Genomic DNA, 17,372 nt, shown 5'->3' on the forward strand with positions numbered 1-17,372 from the left:
AAATCTACTTAAATTGAGTTGCATTTGGAGATTGGATCCCATGCTGCTTTCCAAAGACTGGTAATAGAAGATCCACATTAATTTTTCAGTTATTTCCTTACCAGTAGGTGCAATTCTTTCAATTGCATTATCTTGTTTATTTTTATTACCCTTGTGAATGACTCTGTCACTTCTGTTTAAGTAGAAGCAGTAACTCAATCCCTTAATACAGTCTTAAACAACATTGCTTCCAAATGAAGTTAAGATCTATATTATATTCAGCATTTGTCTTGAACCTTAATTCATCCTGCTTCTGAAGGATATCTCATTACATTCAGGAGTAAGTAATTTCAAATCCAGTTCCTGGAGATCATTGAATTCTAGACTAAATTTCAACTGACAGGATTTCTTAAGCATGATACGCTATTAAGAGTCATGTCAGGGAATTTCTGTTCCATTATGTTAGTATAATCAATGTTTCTTCTTTATCAGGAAAATTTAAACCAAAAGTTCTTTTCTAAAGAGAAACTTGTACCAAGAGTGGTGCTGTTTGGTTTTTTTTGTTATATGTTCATTGTGTTTTAATAATTTCAAATACTATGCTGAAAAAAAAAAAAAAAAGCTGTAATAATTTCCTGTACATAAGCCCATCCTTTTATCTCCATCTTTGGTTTAAAGAGAGATCCCTCTTGAGTAGTTATAAATTAAGACAGAATTTCCTCTGAGCTTGAGCACACTTGCAGTTACTTTTTCCATTTCCCTTGGTTTAGGAGCAGACTTGAGCTGAATATCTCAGGAAAAGACCAAGCTGTGTTTATGACTTTTCCCAAAGCTGCAAACGTAATGGGAATGAACAGTCTGATGTTTCACAGTATGCCCTCTTTAAAAAAGGGAAGGGAAATACTCACTCTTCTGCAAATTGCTTTGCACGGACTAGTAAGAACATCATCATGTATCAGAATTATGTGATGTTTTAGAATGATGGTTTTTAAAAGTGACTAGAGCACAGCCACTGAGTTGCTCCTCTGCCTTGTAGCACTGCTGTATTGTGGCTCTGCTGCTTTTAACAGGTCACAAGAGTCTGTAAGATGTTTTCATGCAGCCCAGAGAGCAGCTGCCATTTGGAAATGGGAGAGTTTCACATAAAATCCTTGAGTAGGTAAGAACTGTTGTTCTGGTGTCACCTGTCTGACTTTGCCTGAAATAAATTAGGGAGTACTTGCACATGCTGCTTCATCAGCGGATCAGGAGGGAAAGCAGTCACGAACAGATGGAGGCAATAACCTCTCCTGCCAATGCAGCTGGGGAAGGATGTCTACCTGCAACCAAAGGGACTTACCTGTACCACAGCTACAAATAATTGCAGGATCTCATCACGGTTGAGTTTAACTCATTAGTGTTGGCAACTGTGAGCTGAAGTGTTGTTGCTAAGGCTAGAGCCGTGAACTGCCTGGGATTTGTGGAGGGGAATATCTTTACTGTGTGAATTTGTGACTCTCTAGTTGAAAGTACTTGAGGTCTGTTTACTCATGGAAAGTAATATCCATAGAAAAGCACAGAAGAAGGACTCTGCCTTGTTTGCAGTAGTTGGGTCAAATGCTTAGACCTCAGGGCCATTCTGTGGCATTTCTTGCTGCAGTTTCTTTAAACAAGAGATCTGAATTGTATTGAGTTTTAGCAAAACTCAGAGATGTGTGTTTCATAAGAGCACCATTTTGGAGAAATAAATCATGATTCTAAAGCATCTCTCCACCTTCAAATATGTGTCCAGTAGAAAGAAGTTTGGGTCCAGACTGGGTGCTGTTCGATTTCTTTTCCTATTTTCCACTACAGTGAAAAGCAATTTCCACTTGAATTTAGGAAATCTGAGCAGTTATAATAGCATCAAGTAACTTTGGCCAGAAATTGAAAGTCTCAGTTCATAATCTCATCCTAAAACTGTAACAGATACTCAGTGCTTCATCTACAGAAAATTTAATAACTTACACAGCATCAAAAATTGTTTGACACCACATATGCATTGCTGAGTGAAGGTAGTGATTTATAACATTGCATGTGAGATGTTAGTATCTAATTTACTGCATCAATCAGTGAATGCCAAACAAGTTTGCAGATTTCATGTAGATCAGTTTAATCTGTCATCTTAATTGTCAGTGAAATTTTTAATGTTGAGTTTACATTAACTGTTTTCCGTGCTGCTTCTCACTGAGAAGGCAATAGCAGCATGATACCTCCGTAGTGCTCACGTGAGACTGTGCAGGCTTTGTGGCTGGTTTTCACTACTCTCCAAATCTGAGGTTCCCTCAGCTAAACCTGCATTTTGCTAATATTTGCATGTTTTTAATGAACGCCAAATGGAGAGGATGTTGTCCATACTGTCAGTATTAGCATGGTAAAAACTTGTCTCTTTGGTACACTGAGTAGATTTCTGGGGACAGGACCAAGCTGAGATGACCCAGAGCTTCCTCAGACAGATGCTGTTTTAGCATGTGGCAATGACTCAAGTGATTCTATCACCCTCCATGCTATTCAAAGTGCAAACTTAGTAAGTGTTTTGACAAAACAAAAGAAAAAAAAAATGGAAGAAACTAAGTTTTCACACCTTTTCCCTTGACTTTATGGCTTTTTTATTGGAAACTATGTTAAACGGCATAAAGCAAGAAAGAAATATATGAACTGAAAAAAACTTTGAACAATAGCAAGTTTCCTGGAGCTAACCAGTGTTTTATTTCAGGTCAAATAAAATCTTTTGAAGTACTGCTGAGCAAACATTTTCTTCTACAGAGGACATTTTAATTTTAGAAGCTCTTAAAAATGAGATTTTTTTTTTTCTGTGAAAAAAAATTATGCCATTCTAAAAACCAGCAAGGCCGTATATTCCCCACAAAGTGGCGGGTTTTTTCTGTCATGGTAAAAAGAGACTTATCCAAGGTCTTTGTCAAGCAAACAGACATATCCAAGGTCACAAAATGAGTACCATTTTGGAAATCCTGACCATCAGATTCCTTATTTGATAGGCAGCATTCCTGGAGGAGATTTGAAAACAGTGCAAGGCATCTGCACCTGCACACAGAAATTGTGCTGGGCTGCTGTGTTTGGGCTGTTTTGTACTCAGTCCTTGGTTATTTAATTATTTTTTCATTTTGTTTACTATTGGGAAAAGGATGCCAGGCTTTTTATTGACAAGAATAACCTGGATGACTGATAACTTGGATTTGCCACCCTGCCTTTGCCAGGTTGCAGATTGTTTAACTGAACACGCCTCAGAAAATGCGGTGGCTGTTGCCCAGAAAGACCTGACTGATGTGGGCCTGGAGGCCTCTGGGCTTGCTGAGTGTTACCACCTGTGGGACGTTGGATCACTGATTTTATCCACATTAGATGCTAGGGCAAGGCACTTTTATCATCTTTGTGATACCTCATTGACAGACTGTTTAAAATTATATTGCTCACTAAAAAGCAGCAGTAATGACCTGTGGGATGGGAAGGAAGGGCATGATCCAAGTGGAGTTGATAGCCTTTAGTGTAACTACTGCTGCATAAGAGTCCTACTGCTGTTTCTCAAGAAATCCTGGAAAAGGAGGCATGGCGTTTTTCCTGGTTTAAGTACAAACCCAGGGCAGCTGATTTTGTTGCTGGTATTTCACTAAACTTTCTGCATGTAGATTCCCTGTGCACTTTGTGTTGCATTCCAGGCTTTGAGATACTGCAGTGATGTAAGTAGTTGGCCAGTGACATTCTTTATGGCTGGTGAACTGCATCCACATCCCATTAAGTTAAAGTCCTGAGAGGGTTGAAAGTCGGGTATTTTAACTGTTCTCTTTGTAAAAAATATATAGTGGATATATAACACCTTTGCACTCAGTATAACTTTACTATACCACAGAGAAGACAATGGGCAGCTTAAGGTGAATGGAAGTACAAGTACAGAATGACCAGTGAATCACAGCAAGGAAAAGGAAGGGTTTCTGTTCCCTAAGATGGCTGCCCTCATCAAGATGGCCACTGCCAGAGAGAATATTTGAAAAATTAGTTAAAATTAATGTTAATAATTATTTGGTCTTTTAAATTGATACTTCAAGACCAAGTGTAGACAACTATATAGTAGCTTTTAGATCTCCCCTAGTCCATTTCATGGCCAAGAGAAAGTTTGATGGTTCTTTTTCCATTATTCAGTTTGTTTGTGTGCATTGTGCTCTCAAGTGAGTCCTGTCCACTACAGCTTGTTAACTGTAACCCTCTCCTAAACCGATGGGTTTTTTGCCAATACCTCCTTTGAACTGCACCATAATCCAGGAGATGTTTGGTGGAGAGTATACAGAATTTCATTACTTCCAGTAACTGGTGAATTGGTTTATATTTCTATTTTCTTAGTTCCTCATATGCGTAATAATTTTTTGATTGCAAGACAATCAGAATAGTATGCATGTATGGCTGGACTTTCCCATAATTATTTGTGGATACTGTACTACCCCAGTTTGCACAAGACCAGACTAACCCCATTTAGTTTGCAGTGGGGCTTGCCATTTCATATTCTCTTTTTATTACTTGTTTTGTCCCAAAATGTTTGTGTTTGCTAGGACTTCATGAAGAATGATCCGTAAGCTGTGTGTCCTCCTAATTCTCTATTTTGTATAATGAATCATTGTGCAATTGTAAAGGATTTGTCTGCCAGGAAGAGGTACATTTGCATTTTATAAATAGATTTATCAAGACCCAACAAGGTGTTATGCTTTGCTGAAATCTACACAGCTGGGAGGAGCATTTTACATAATAACAGCAATAGCAAATTTGTAAGAATTTAATGCTGTTGCTGATGGTAGTTTAATGATTAATTAATGGCCAACTGAATACTTTAGCAAAAAGGGGGTAAAAAGGGTTGGAAAAATTTTGAAGGGAAGATTGCACTCAACAGAAAGCTTATTGACAAAGAATATAAAGGGATATTTTGAGTTGGCATACATTTTATGGTGCCAAATTTGAACATGAGAAATGTTAAGAAAAAGGCTGTCCATTCTAAGTAACTGTATAAAATATTCTGAGAGTCAATTTCAGAGTCTACTCATTGAAGTGTAAAGATCATAAAGAAAACCTAGAGTTAGAGAGGTGAATAGGACATGTTCTGTCTCCTTGATTTGTCTTTACTCACAGCAACTGTTCCTTAAGATTCCTATTAGTATATTAGAAATAATTTTAAAAGCCATTTTAATATTATTTAGCTATTCTATTGTGGGTGGCAATCCACAGGCATCTCAGCCTCAGGGCATGCTAATTCTCTATATTGGTCAACTCTTCCAATTCTCTCTGCACGTCAGTATATGTTTCCAGAAAGAGATCTTACACAGAAAGTATTAACCAAAGTGTCTTTCAGCATGCCACAGGACAGTAGAGAGGCTGCCTAAAACCTGGATGGTCGTCTTGGGATTGTGATGTTATCCCTCCTTGCATTTTTTCACTAATATCTTCTGTAAATACCTTAGCTTACACAGAGCTAATCACTGCGTTATTCACTGACATAGGGGTTGTTTTTCGGTAAGGATTTGCAGTTTATAAGTTTTCAGCATGTTCAAGGGTTAGCAGAGGTCCTTCAGCAGAGCCATGGACTCCAGGAAGGAGTCCTTCTCCAGGCTTTTTTTGATGTTGAGGACCATTGACCTTCAGCAGCTTTGCTCCTGGGATAACATCATTCAAGTGTAACAAGGCCTTGAAGCGCAGCCTGATACCCAAGAGCAAAAAACTGCTACTTCTTCATCCCATTGGACTGCCTTCAGAGCACTGAGATGTAGGCAATTCTTGGTGCATTCAGCTGGAAGAGTCACCCGTGAGTCACAGGATTCACCAACACACTGATGTTCAGTGACGTGTGGAGGTGGGGTAAAATAGCAGTTTCCTTTTGTTTCCCCAGAACTAAAAGCTGGATAGCCTCAATCCACACCAAGTCCCTCCCAGCGGCAAACCTGTTATGTGTAACTATTGCTCTCCCTCACAGCAGGTGTTCACGTGCAATTTCATTTTGCTTATTCTCTGAGATTTTGAGGTATTGTTTCTGAGTTTTCAAACAAAGTGGAGATTATTTTCTTGATGACAACTTGTTGCACGTACACAGCTGCAGAGGTTGGCACAGTGCAAAGGGGCACAACAGGAAACTTTCTTCCCCAAGCAAGCTTCTGCTGCTGCCTGGAACAGCTATTGCTCTTCCGCTGTTGGGCCACTGCTTTGCATAGTAAAGCATTGGCTGTGATGTGAGGATGCATCACTGCATCCTACTGAAAGGGACCGCATATGAATGCTCAGGATTGTGCTGATTTGTGATATTCCACCCACCACCCCCAGCAACTGATCTATAGTGAGGCCATAAACCTCAGTATTGCTGACAGCTAAAGGAGAGAGACTGCTTTAAACAGATATAGAAACTGAATTGCACTTTAGAAGTGAAAAATCTGATTCCTATTAAAATGATGTTTGAACACAGTTAAGTGTCATGCCTCATACCATTTGTGTTTTTCACAACAAGTCATACAAATATACGTCTCTTGTTGACTGGATTGGCAGTGCTAAAAGTGCTTGGCAGAGGGATTGCTGAGATGCTACTACTGCAGAGTTCACAGAGTGGTTATACCTGACCTGTGTCAGCTCTTGTAGAGCCAAACAGTCTTACCCAGTCTCTCCTTTCTGCAACTTATTTCTTGGATCTAGGCAACTTCAGTCCAACTGGGAGAGGTTGCAGCAGGAGTCAGTTAGTCTGGTTGGGGCAATTTACAGTCTTATTTACGTAATTGAAATTGGCTGATGTGTACCTCAGTTGCCTCATCTTTAAAATGATAATGATGTTTGTGATTTTCTGTTGTGGTATTTTTAAGAACCAAGAGTTGAAAAAAGTCTGCTGTGTATAGTGGCAGTGTTGGTTGTGCTTGGAACTGAGAAACTTCAACAGGCAAAAATAACAGTTACTTCAGTAATTGAAAATGGATTTGAACTAAGCCTCTTATGAAGCAAAATGTGGAAAATTACATGTACTTCCTATCTAATCAGCTCTTACAGTTTACCCAAGAGGAACACATGAGGTTTGGAAGCACTATTTTCATGTCCTTTCTCCAGTAGCCTTATTTTATTTCATATTCATTTCTGTGTCTGATGCTGAGATTGGACCTGCTCCTGTCGACTGTAAGTAAGCTTAGAGATCATAAACACCTCCTGATTTTGTCAGTGCCCACCGCATGTGGCAAGCAGCATTCATCTTCCAGTGAGCTGGCAATCAGTCTGGCCCATGTTTCCCATGGGAGAGGTTGCTGGCTGATAAGAGCTGATCTCCAAGCCTATTCAGACCCAGAGAGGTCTGATGGGAATAGCAGAATTAATAATAGAAGTTGGACCTTTTCATTTTTCCTCAACAAGGTAGGTATTTTGAAAAATTCACAAAAAAATGGGGGTTTGACCTTTTTTTTTCTAACCAGTTGCTTACTGTTACAAATATAGTATTCACTGCTTTTAGAAGTGAATATGAAAGATGGGGGGGGAGGGTTTTTTTGTTGATTTTTTTTAATCTCACAAAGATGCAATGGTACCCTGGAGAAAAGGCTATCAAACATCAAGTGCAGTCTGATATTGAAATAAGGGCAACAAAAAGCAAGAGATTTGACATTTTAATAAAATTACTCTATTCCATTATATTGTTCTAAGTCAGAATGTTCACATTTAGGGATGAAAACCTTAAAGATCTAATGTGTTAGATTACATTAAAAAAAGGTCCAGATATTTGGGAATAAGTATTTTCGCTCTCTTTTGTCCCTTTTCAGTTTAGTAGATACCACAGAATATGTAGGTATCACTGCATGATGGAAAATCACACTTTCTTTGTAAGTTCACTGCTGCTGTTGAGTTGTTTACTGTTGATTTTCGGATGTGCTGTTGGAGCTGTTTATTCACTGGTAAGCAAATCACAGGAAAAATTCCTTTTACCTAACAAAGCCAAAAAAGCAGGAGATTTTGTGCAAGATTAATAGGGGAAAACATTATCATGTCATTTATTGCACTCAACAGTTTTTTGCTGTCTCAGGAGCTATGAAGACCCTCAGCCAACTTCCCTAATTGAAAACTGAGAAAGTGTGAAATCCATCTAACTTTCTCTTTCCGCGTTCTTATTTCATTATAGTTTTAAGAAAGCTAGTTTTTGCTGTAAGTGCAGGGAAGCTACATCACACCAACATTAACGCTGGCAAGTCATTCAATCAAAAGGTAGGAAAAGTAATTATACCTGGTCAAAAACACTTCCAAGATAATACAGAAGGCCTGTCTAGTCTGAGTGCTGCACAACTCTGGAGAGAGTTCGTGCTACCGAAATGTGGCAGTGAGCAAGTGCTGTCTCCTCAGGTGTGCTGAAAGGCTTTTTTCTGTGTAACCAGTCATGCTGGGATTAGGCAATGCAGAAGGAGCAGATGTTTTAAAATTTGTATACTAAGCATAGCATCCCTACTTTGAAGCAGCAGAGAGGGGGGAAAGCATGTTAGAACTGAGATGGCTGAATTATTGGCATGAGTGTGTTCTAAACGAGTAAGTTCCCACTTGAGTTTCCTCCCCAACATTTTATTTTTGTTTAAATTCAAGTTTTTCAAATTGCTTGGGTTTATGACAGTATTACTCATGTACTGAAACCTCCAAAGTCAGTATTTCTAACCCAGAATTGATTTGAATCTTTTGTTCTATGAGAACTTTGGGCATTTTTATGTTATGGTTAGATGCATTTTGAAATGTTGACATTTTCTGTGAGATGAAAATTCTGTTTCTGTGTGGCTCTAATGAGCAAGTTTTCTTATCCTGTAGTAGCTCTGTGGGAATGCTGTGCCCTTTGCATGCAGGGCAGGGGATGCTCCCTCAACGGGAAGTTATTTGCTACCCTCTGTCTTGCCTTCATCATGTGTATGGCCCTGTTCATTTTTTACTGAAAATTATTCAAACTGCACTGTGAAGACAGAGTAAATTATTTCCTTACAATTTTTTCATGACTGATCATAGCATCTTAGTTCCTTACAAATGTTAATGAAATGAACATCACAGAGCTCTTGTGATGAGTTTGTTCACATTTTATGTATAGGAAGTGAAATAAGAAGATTAAAGGCAATTTATGTAACTGGAAAAATGGGGAAGCTTTCAGGCATATACTAACACAGCCTGTTTTATCTGCCTGTATCAGGCAGTCTAAGGAAAAAGAGAACACTTCCTCCTACAAGCGTGGCTTCGTTTACACCTTTAGGCAGTGACAGTAACAGTAGTAAAGCTATTACAAATATTAAAGTCAGAAATTATGAACTGTTGACCAACTTTTGCTGCCTGACATGAGAAACCTGGAATCCAACTTTTTATCAAAGCATTTTTTAAAGACAAGTTTTTTTCCAAGTGTCTCTCTCACATTTGCAGCTGCAACTACTTGCCTTCCTTGCTGATTTGAATACAGGTGTTGTAGGGTGTGTGCCTGGAGAATGAGAGCAGTGTAGCTCACTGGGAAAGTTCCGATTTATGTGATCTGCCCTATATCATGTTGGAGTTCAATGGCCATTTGCCATAGATGGCCTCAGTTCTCTCAAACATGAGCTTGTCTTTCGCTTCTCTCGCTTTCTTACCTACTTTATTTCATACCTTCCAACTTCTTTAATGGTGAAAGCAGGGGTATTTATGACTTATATCAATAGAAAATTTACTTTGTCCTGGAATGTGGCTATCCCCAGTACCAAGTGAGCCATCAGCCTTCAAGTGTCTGTGCTGCTGTAAGGCTGGAGGATTGGAGATGAAGAGTGAGGAAATGGTGTACCCATCAGAAATGGCAAGTCATAGCAAAATCAACCATCAGAAATCCCCCAGAATTTTCACTAACCTTTTATACCTAGACAGCAGCTTTTTTTTTTTTTCCACAAAACTTTTAAATCCCCCAAGTGCTCTTTTTTCAAATATCACTGTCAAGTCAAAGCCCTTGAAGTCAAACCAAAGGAGGAGCAGGTGAAATTGAGAAGTTAATGACAAATATTTGCCACACATAGACATTGTCAGGGGTGTTACACAATCCCAGATTTTTAGAGGCATTTAGTGGAGGCACATCAGACTGCAGCACTAGCCCACTAAAAGAACATTTTTCAAGAGGTGTAATTAAATAGTAGAAAAGTTTCTCCTTTTTTGAGGTAGATATATATGGTGGACTTCCATGGGTAGGTACTTCTTACTACATACATGCAGTTAAAAATTGAAGTTTTGCACCTTGTGGACATACAGATTTTTGTCTTAAGATCCACTGGAGTCAACTCAGTTGTGTCCAGCTGGGCTCCTCAAGAGAGAAGCTTCATGTTGGTAAAACGTGCACAAGACTGTACATTCAGCCCAGGTCTTTGGAATTTTTGCAGAGTACAATAGACACAGTTTTTTAATAGCAACCAAGTATTGTCTTACTTGGATGCTATTAAAACTCTCTTGTTTTAATGTGTGCTGAGCAAGAGTGCTTCACCTGACTGTGTTCATCCCAAAAGCTTTTGGTAGTGTTAAAAATTATGGCCTAAGAAGTTGAATGTTGCATGTGAACATATAATTATGTTCAGCTTGATTAATCCTGCATGATAATTAGCAGCATAGCCAGTTTGCAAGATAAGAGGTATTTTTGTGGATGCCTGCAAGAATTTCAGTCTTCCATCCCTCCTGGCCAAGTGTGGTGGCAGTAAGTTAACATTTTACCTTTTGCTGTGATCAGACATCACAATCTTTCTGGCTATGTTCCTCAGAGACAGACTCGCCAGCACACTGCATTTTCTCTGCTAATCAAGGGACAGGAAAAGAGAGAAAGGCAACCCAAATCAGAGAAAATCTACTGAGGACTGAAATACATCCCACAGTCTGAGCAGTAAGTTGCTGATCCTACATTAGGCTAAGCCACATGATTTTCCTCTTTCCATCCTGTTGTATTGAAACTAAGTCCAAAAACATGGGCAGTAAAGATTCCACACTGTCATTTCTGTCAAGGGTCTGGTACTGGACTTGAACACTGCCAGGGCTAGACTGTGTTCAGAAGCGGCACCTGTGAGGTACAAAGTCAGCACTTGTTCCCCAAGGAGTTGTTTGTTTCTCCTTTCAATTTAGAGTCTGGAATGCCATTTGTTTAATGCTGCTGTTTAAATAATGATTTATAAGCCTCCAAGCCAGCCATGGTACAGCTTAATTACTGCTGTAATTTATGGATGCCACTGGCTACATAAACACTGCTGTAAATATAAAGGATGCCTCACACAAATTTTACTCCAATACTTATTTGATACCATTCATTTTCTTTTCCTTACATATCTTCTGTGTGTGAGTTGAGGCCACTTCACTCAGCAATCCAGGTCATTCTGGTTCACTTTGGCAGGAGTGCTTTGGGATGGGAAATCAAAAAGATCAAATGTCTATTTTTCTTACAAAGTATTTTAATTAAAAATTGAGTTTCCTTGAGCTTGGATGCAAACATCTGCATCAAGTGGCCCATTAGAAGGGTTATTTGTATTTGGGCTTTTTTTGGTTATCTGTTTGTTTTATTAGTTAATCATCTCCTTTATCCAATTCATTTTGCCTTTGTGCACACAGTAAGCAAGCAAACAAGAGACAGGAATACATCTGTCACAGAGCCCAGTCGTTCCCTGGGTTACAGCTTTGCTATTTGTGTTCTCTAACCTATACAAGGAGCATGTATATGTGCATCTAATGCAAATCTGAGCTAATTCAAGCCACATCTCAACAGAGATGAGTGAGCATGCAAATCTGCTGCTTTGTTCTGGAGGAATAGCTCCTGGAATTGCTTGATTTCTAGTTGCAACTGACATCTTTTAAATACTAGTCAGTTGACTTCAGGAGATTTACGCTCCTGGGCTGCAACAAAAACACCTGGGAAGACAATAGGTTCTCTTGAATGCCTTGGTTTCATTATAATTAGTGTTAATGCAGTCATGTGCTTGGAAAACCGAGTACCTTTAAAAAGTTACAATTAATTGAGTGAAAAGAACAACTCCATTGCTTACAACAGCCACTCCTCTGAATCTCTGTGTAACTCTGCAGCTGCTGGGATAAAACATGGACATTGCTGAAAAGATTGCAGATAAACTGAGTGGGACATGAGAGCTGGTAATAAATATGGGGTTCAAAACCATCTGTGTGATAATTCAGAGACACGAGAGTACTTCTGAATTTGAGTAGAACTTACAGATTTTTAGGAGTGCCATGATGTTGCTAACCCCATGGAAGTGCTCTGGGATGTCTGTTAACTTTTCTTTAGGTGATGCTTCCAACAACACAGTGCTGTACAGGTTCATTGCACACCCCTAGGAGAAGGGATCACCTACCGAGTTACCAGAGTCACTTAGAGGTTTCTAGCATCCGTTTATACACTGACCCGAGCCCACTATGTTTGATTTGTGGCATGTGAAGGGCTTTGTACGTCACATAGGGGAGGCTCTCAGAGCTGTCTCTGAGAGTGCATTTTTGTAAGAAGCACAGCAAAACCAAGGAAGATACCTTAAACCCCCACCAAGGAGCCCACAGAAATTGCCAGCAGCCAGCTCCAAGTTACTTGGTCTATTTTTTCTGCAAAGCTCTCCTCTGTAGTCATGCCTTGACCCTGACTGAAATACAAGGGCATTGTGCAGCCTGCATGTGGCAAGCCAGAATTGCTCAAAGGCAGGCAAAAAAAATTGAGCTGACAATAACACAGAGCACCCTTTTCAGGAGCCGTGGTCCTTTATTAAAAAGGTTTGGCATGTATTCCCCCCACTCCTGAATTGATTTGCACCATAAAATAAGCTTGAAGAGAAATAGTGGTTGTTTTCGTTCATGCTTCATTAATTTCTAGTTTTGGCAGGCAATAATAAATAAAAGTATCAAGTGCACATCTAATTGAATCGCCAGTGATCCCCAACTCCCTGTAGTACCAGAGAACATGATGTAGCTTCACTGTTTAGTGAGCATGGATGAGTTAGGCAAACAATGGCTCACTCTGCCCAGAGGCTTTAGTTTAATCTTGTGCGTTTACCCATTTAATATGAAACAGGGCAGTTGTTGCTGCAGTGGGGAATTGAGAGCACAGATCTCTTCGTACCTCTGGGCTTGCCCTCTAGTAGTGACTGGCAACACATCTTTCCAGAGTCAGGAAGGTGTCGGGAAATTTCATCTACACCAGATTTTTGTGGAAGGAACTCTGGCATTTCTCAAGGTTAGCCTCCTCCATGCATACTGACTGCAGGATTTTGCTGAACTAATTCCTGCCTCCTTCAGGTGTCTGATCTAGAGTATGTGCCTCTTAAAAAAATTTAAATTGAAAGGAAAAGGCCTTGTCCTAAGTATCTCATTTGACCACAAAGAAAGAACTTGGGACGAGAGAATTCCTATGGTAAGAAAGATGACACCTGTTGGGCTACTTGATCTCTGACTTCTCAGCTGTCAAGGGAATCAAGTACCTCCAGAAAAGAATGATGTTACAGGACCATTACTCAGGATCATTTCTGAACTGGTGATATTGATCTCTGATTGTAATGGCCAGTGACCTCATTTCATGAGAGATGGCTCCTTTGCACATTGCTGGCTGCCTTTTGCTGCTTAGCACAGGTAAGACAAACTGGTGACTTTTGTATCTTGGTAGATGTAGTCTGTTGTGGGCTCCCTGACACACGGGGCGTGCAGGATGCAGGAGCAGGAGTGGGTCTAGAAGAGAAATAAAACTACAAGAAGAGATCAGACTGTTTTCTTTCCTGCAGAGAGAATATGACAACACTATACATCCAAAGTAAAGGTAATGCATGTTGCCAGGAGAGCATGATGAAAGCTTGTGCTCTCTTCAAGCCCTGTAGCCATATTTTTCCTGAGATAGGCAGAGAGGATATCACTCTTCAGGACTGTCAGTGTAGCAGTAAACAACACACATGCAATTAAAAACCTATCGTGTGTTGTGTTGTTCTTGAGAAGTACCACAGAGCAGGCTGCAGGATTTCAACCCTTTAGGGGTCAGAGATGTCTTCCATGTTACAGCACCAGAAAGATCTGGGGAACTGAAGTGCTCTGTTAGGTGGACCATTAGACAACTGACAAGATTAAATAGGTCAAACAAAATAATTGTCAAGTAATTATTGTATTGAGGGGATTTTACAAGGTGTTCTTCCCTTCAGTGCTATGCAGGATACTATGACCTGTTGGTTGAGAGGAAGGCAACTTGATCATCTGAAGTAGTTGTGGGTTTATTTTTTTCTTTGTTTGTTTTTCTCTAGGATCTTCTTCTCTCTCAAAAATGGCTCTAGAGGGCTCCTTCAGCTGCTGGAATGGAACAGCAGTCAGGCTGGGGCAGGCATGTGACTTCAACAGGGACTGCGCCGAGGGAGAAGATGAGGGAGATATGTGCAGTGAGTAAATCCAAACACCCAGGTTAATATCATCCTTTTCCTAAAGCATTGATTGCTTTGAATTTTAATACCTGAGACTTTAGCACTAATAGCCTCATTTGGTACTATCAAAAGACCCGTTTCCTCCATTACACATGCAGTTTCTCTGGATGTCTGCCTGGAGTGGACCATTTGATATGTTTCTCTACTTGCCTGCATTAGTTCTGCAGCAGGTTCTTAACATGCTCTCAGTGCTTCATCTTTTCGAAGGTCCTGATCAAAAATGCAAAGGAAGTATAGCCTGAATAGCTAGATGCCTTACAGAATTATGAAATGTGTAGTTGGTTAGAGCCTTTAATCAAAATGCAGCACAGTATGTGGCAGAAGGGAGAGGAAGGAGAAAACTTCCCAGATGAAAAATGAGTAGAGCCAGTAGCTTGTCTTTGACCAACTCCTGTGTCTCTGTATTCCTCTGGTTTTCTGCCCTCTCTTCAACAGTCAGTAGTCTAATAAAATACAGCAGAAGACAGAGAGCAGCCTGAGTTTTCTGAAAACTTGCTGAGCCTGAGTACTTTCTAAAATGTGCTGTGGAACTTTAGGACCTTCCTGAAGATACCTTACCTCTTTTTCTATAGATACTACCTCTCCAGCATCTTCCCCTTTGCCAGTCTACAAATAGGAGTGGTGGATTGCCAGTTGTATGGTTGTCTACAGGGCACATATATCAAGAAAAATAAATGTTGGGAGGTCATAATTTTAAGTGTATGTGTCACAGCTGATCTAGCCTATGGGCTGTTGACAATAGAACTGCATTGATTTCATATGTAAAAAATGTGTTCCCTGATGAAAATACCAGTAATAGCAAAAGCCTTTGGAATAGAAGAGGCAGCTGTTCTCAGTTTAGCTTTCATATGTGGCAAGTAGAGCAGGGGAGAATCTGTGTAAGGTAATTCAAACAAGCTGTGTTGATGTAGGTGATTGTCTAGACTAACACACCTTTGCTGTTTCTAGCAAAAACTTAAGGTGAGAGTGACGTACAACTTCTGGCAGATTTCACTTCTCTGCTGCTAATAAAGAAATAAAGTAACAGACTTTATTGGTGTGGAGACCACTGGTCTGACCTAGGATCATCTAGTAAACTAGTTAAAAGCTTGAAATTATATGCTTCTCCATCATGTTAGATATTGTTACGACTGGAAATTATGTTCGTTAATGACACACTCAGTGAACATTAAATTCACAGGAGCAGTGTCAGGACTGTGGACTTGCAGCTCCTTAGAACCAATAATGCTTCATATTAGTAATATTGAAACCTTATTTTCACCTAAGAGCTTTAAAACAGAGCTCTAAAAGCTCATAATGGTATTTCTATTGTGTTCCACTCAATAATTTAAAAAAAAAATTAGTAAATTATTATAACCAGTAGGTTGAATGCATTTTGATTTAATTGGAAATAGAGAAACATTATCATCAGCTGTATGTTCAGATACATTGTCATGTCTACGTGCTGTAAATGGTTCTGCCTTGTGAAGGTAATCCTGTCTATACCAGTGGGAAGAGCGGAGTTGTGCCAATTGGGGATGTAAACTGAGTACCACCATGGAATGGGGCAGGCCTGGAGGAGCATGCTTCCCTGTTGCTTTCAAACACTGGGTGCACCTGTGGCTGGTGTATTGCCTATATTCAGGTATCAGGAGGCTGGCTCTGTTTTTGCCCCTTAGCCCTGCACCCCATGGTGAGTCCTGTTGGTAAAGTGGCCAACCCCTGCCTGGCACGTGTTATCCACAGGGCTTGGTTTCATTGCCTTTCTTCCCTCCATGCAGTATTCATCTATGGCTTCATTCATTTAGTGCTTCATTCCCATGAAGCACTACAGCACTTACAGTTGTGTCGGCAAAAGAATGTACGGAGAATGTCAATGAGAAAAATATAAAAAGCAGAAGATGTTTAGCCAGCTTTTTAGCAGAGCATCACTCCCTGGCTTGAGGAGAAGACCTCATGTCTTGTGTTCAACCACAGTTTTTGGGAATGAGAGTTTCTACTCCCAGCCAAAAGGTCCAAAAACCACCATCTTCCATTCAAGCAACAAAAAAGAGTGGCTTGCCTGAGCAAGAGCCTGAGCCGAGGATATATCTGTTTACCCACTCACAAGCGTGCTCAGTTCTATGGCTGATTTCTCTGCTTTTACCTCTTTACTATATTGAATATTGTTTGCATAAGGCTTCTTACACAAAACAGAGAAGTGATCTAATATTTTAGGTGTCAGTTATATCTACATGGCAGCATAACACAAAACATATGCCATCTTTCAACATTTTAGTTGTCATTTTGCTCCTGAGCAACACGGATGTTTTCATCAGCTTTTTGCAAGTGTTGTAAAAAGTGATTCAGATTTTTCAAGCAGAGAAGGGGGTTTCCCAAGTGGTTCTGCTTACACAAAAGAGCTGTCAGAAAAAGATGTAGTTATGCTCAAGACTGAGGGTAGAGCTTATAAAATTACCATTAACCAAAGGCTTCTTTCTTTGAGCTTCAAAGAGATGTTAGGGGGTTTTTTGCCTTTCACAGTCTTTTAGCTGTGCAGGTACTGATTTGCTTTATTATTATTTTAATTTTTTTCTCCTATTCATTTGATTTTTGTTCCTTTCTTAGCTGAATAAAAAAATCTCCCTAAAGCCTGCTGTTTGTTAACATCTCTTTGCTTATTAATGGCCAATGAAATGTCATGGTGCTTGTTCTGCATTGCAACCAATTAGTCTGTGTAGAGAGTGTAAAATCAGAGAGGGATGACCCCTAGAGAAAAGCGTGGTGCTGTTTGAGTCATAATCAGATATATTCTTGCAGGAGTAAAAGACAGCTTCAAGGAGGCAGATGTGGAATTAGATGCCAAACTGAGTGTGCGTGTTGACTTGGGATCAGACGTATGGGGTTAACAGACTGATGGAAGTGCCACACTTGAAACAACTTTGCAGAGCATACTTTGCAGACACACGTTAAGTCTTCAGATAGCAGTGGTCTTATGTC

At 39.8% G+C, this 17,372-nt stretch overlaps 1 protein-coding gene across 1 annotated transcript in view; it reads left to right on the forward strand.

The window, feature by feature from the left end:
- ALK (ALK receptor tyrosine kinase) overlaps positions 1 to 17,372 on the forward strand; it is a 309,488-nt gene that overhangs the window by 217,676 nt on the left and 74,440 nt on the right. The window contains exon 6 of the mRNA XM_050316451.1: positions 14,241 to 14,372. Within this exon, the coding sequence (XP_050172408.1) occupies positions 14,241 to 14,372 (132 nt within the window). The remainder of the gene's footprint in view (positions 1 to 14,240; positions 14,373 to 17,372) is intronic.

The sequence above is a fragment of the Myiozetetes cayanensis genome, unplaced genomic scaffold (assembly GCF_022539395.1).
Source record: "Myiozetetes cayanensis isolate MyiCay16 unplaced genomic scaffold, myiCay2020 scf2-11, whole genome shotgun sequence".
Taxonomy (NCBI): domain Eukaryota; kingdom Metazoa; phylum Chordata; class Aves; order Passeriformes; family Tyrannidae; genus Myiozetetes; species Myiozetetes cayanensis.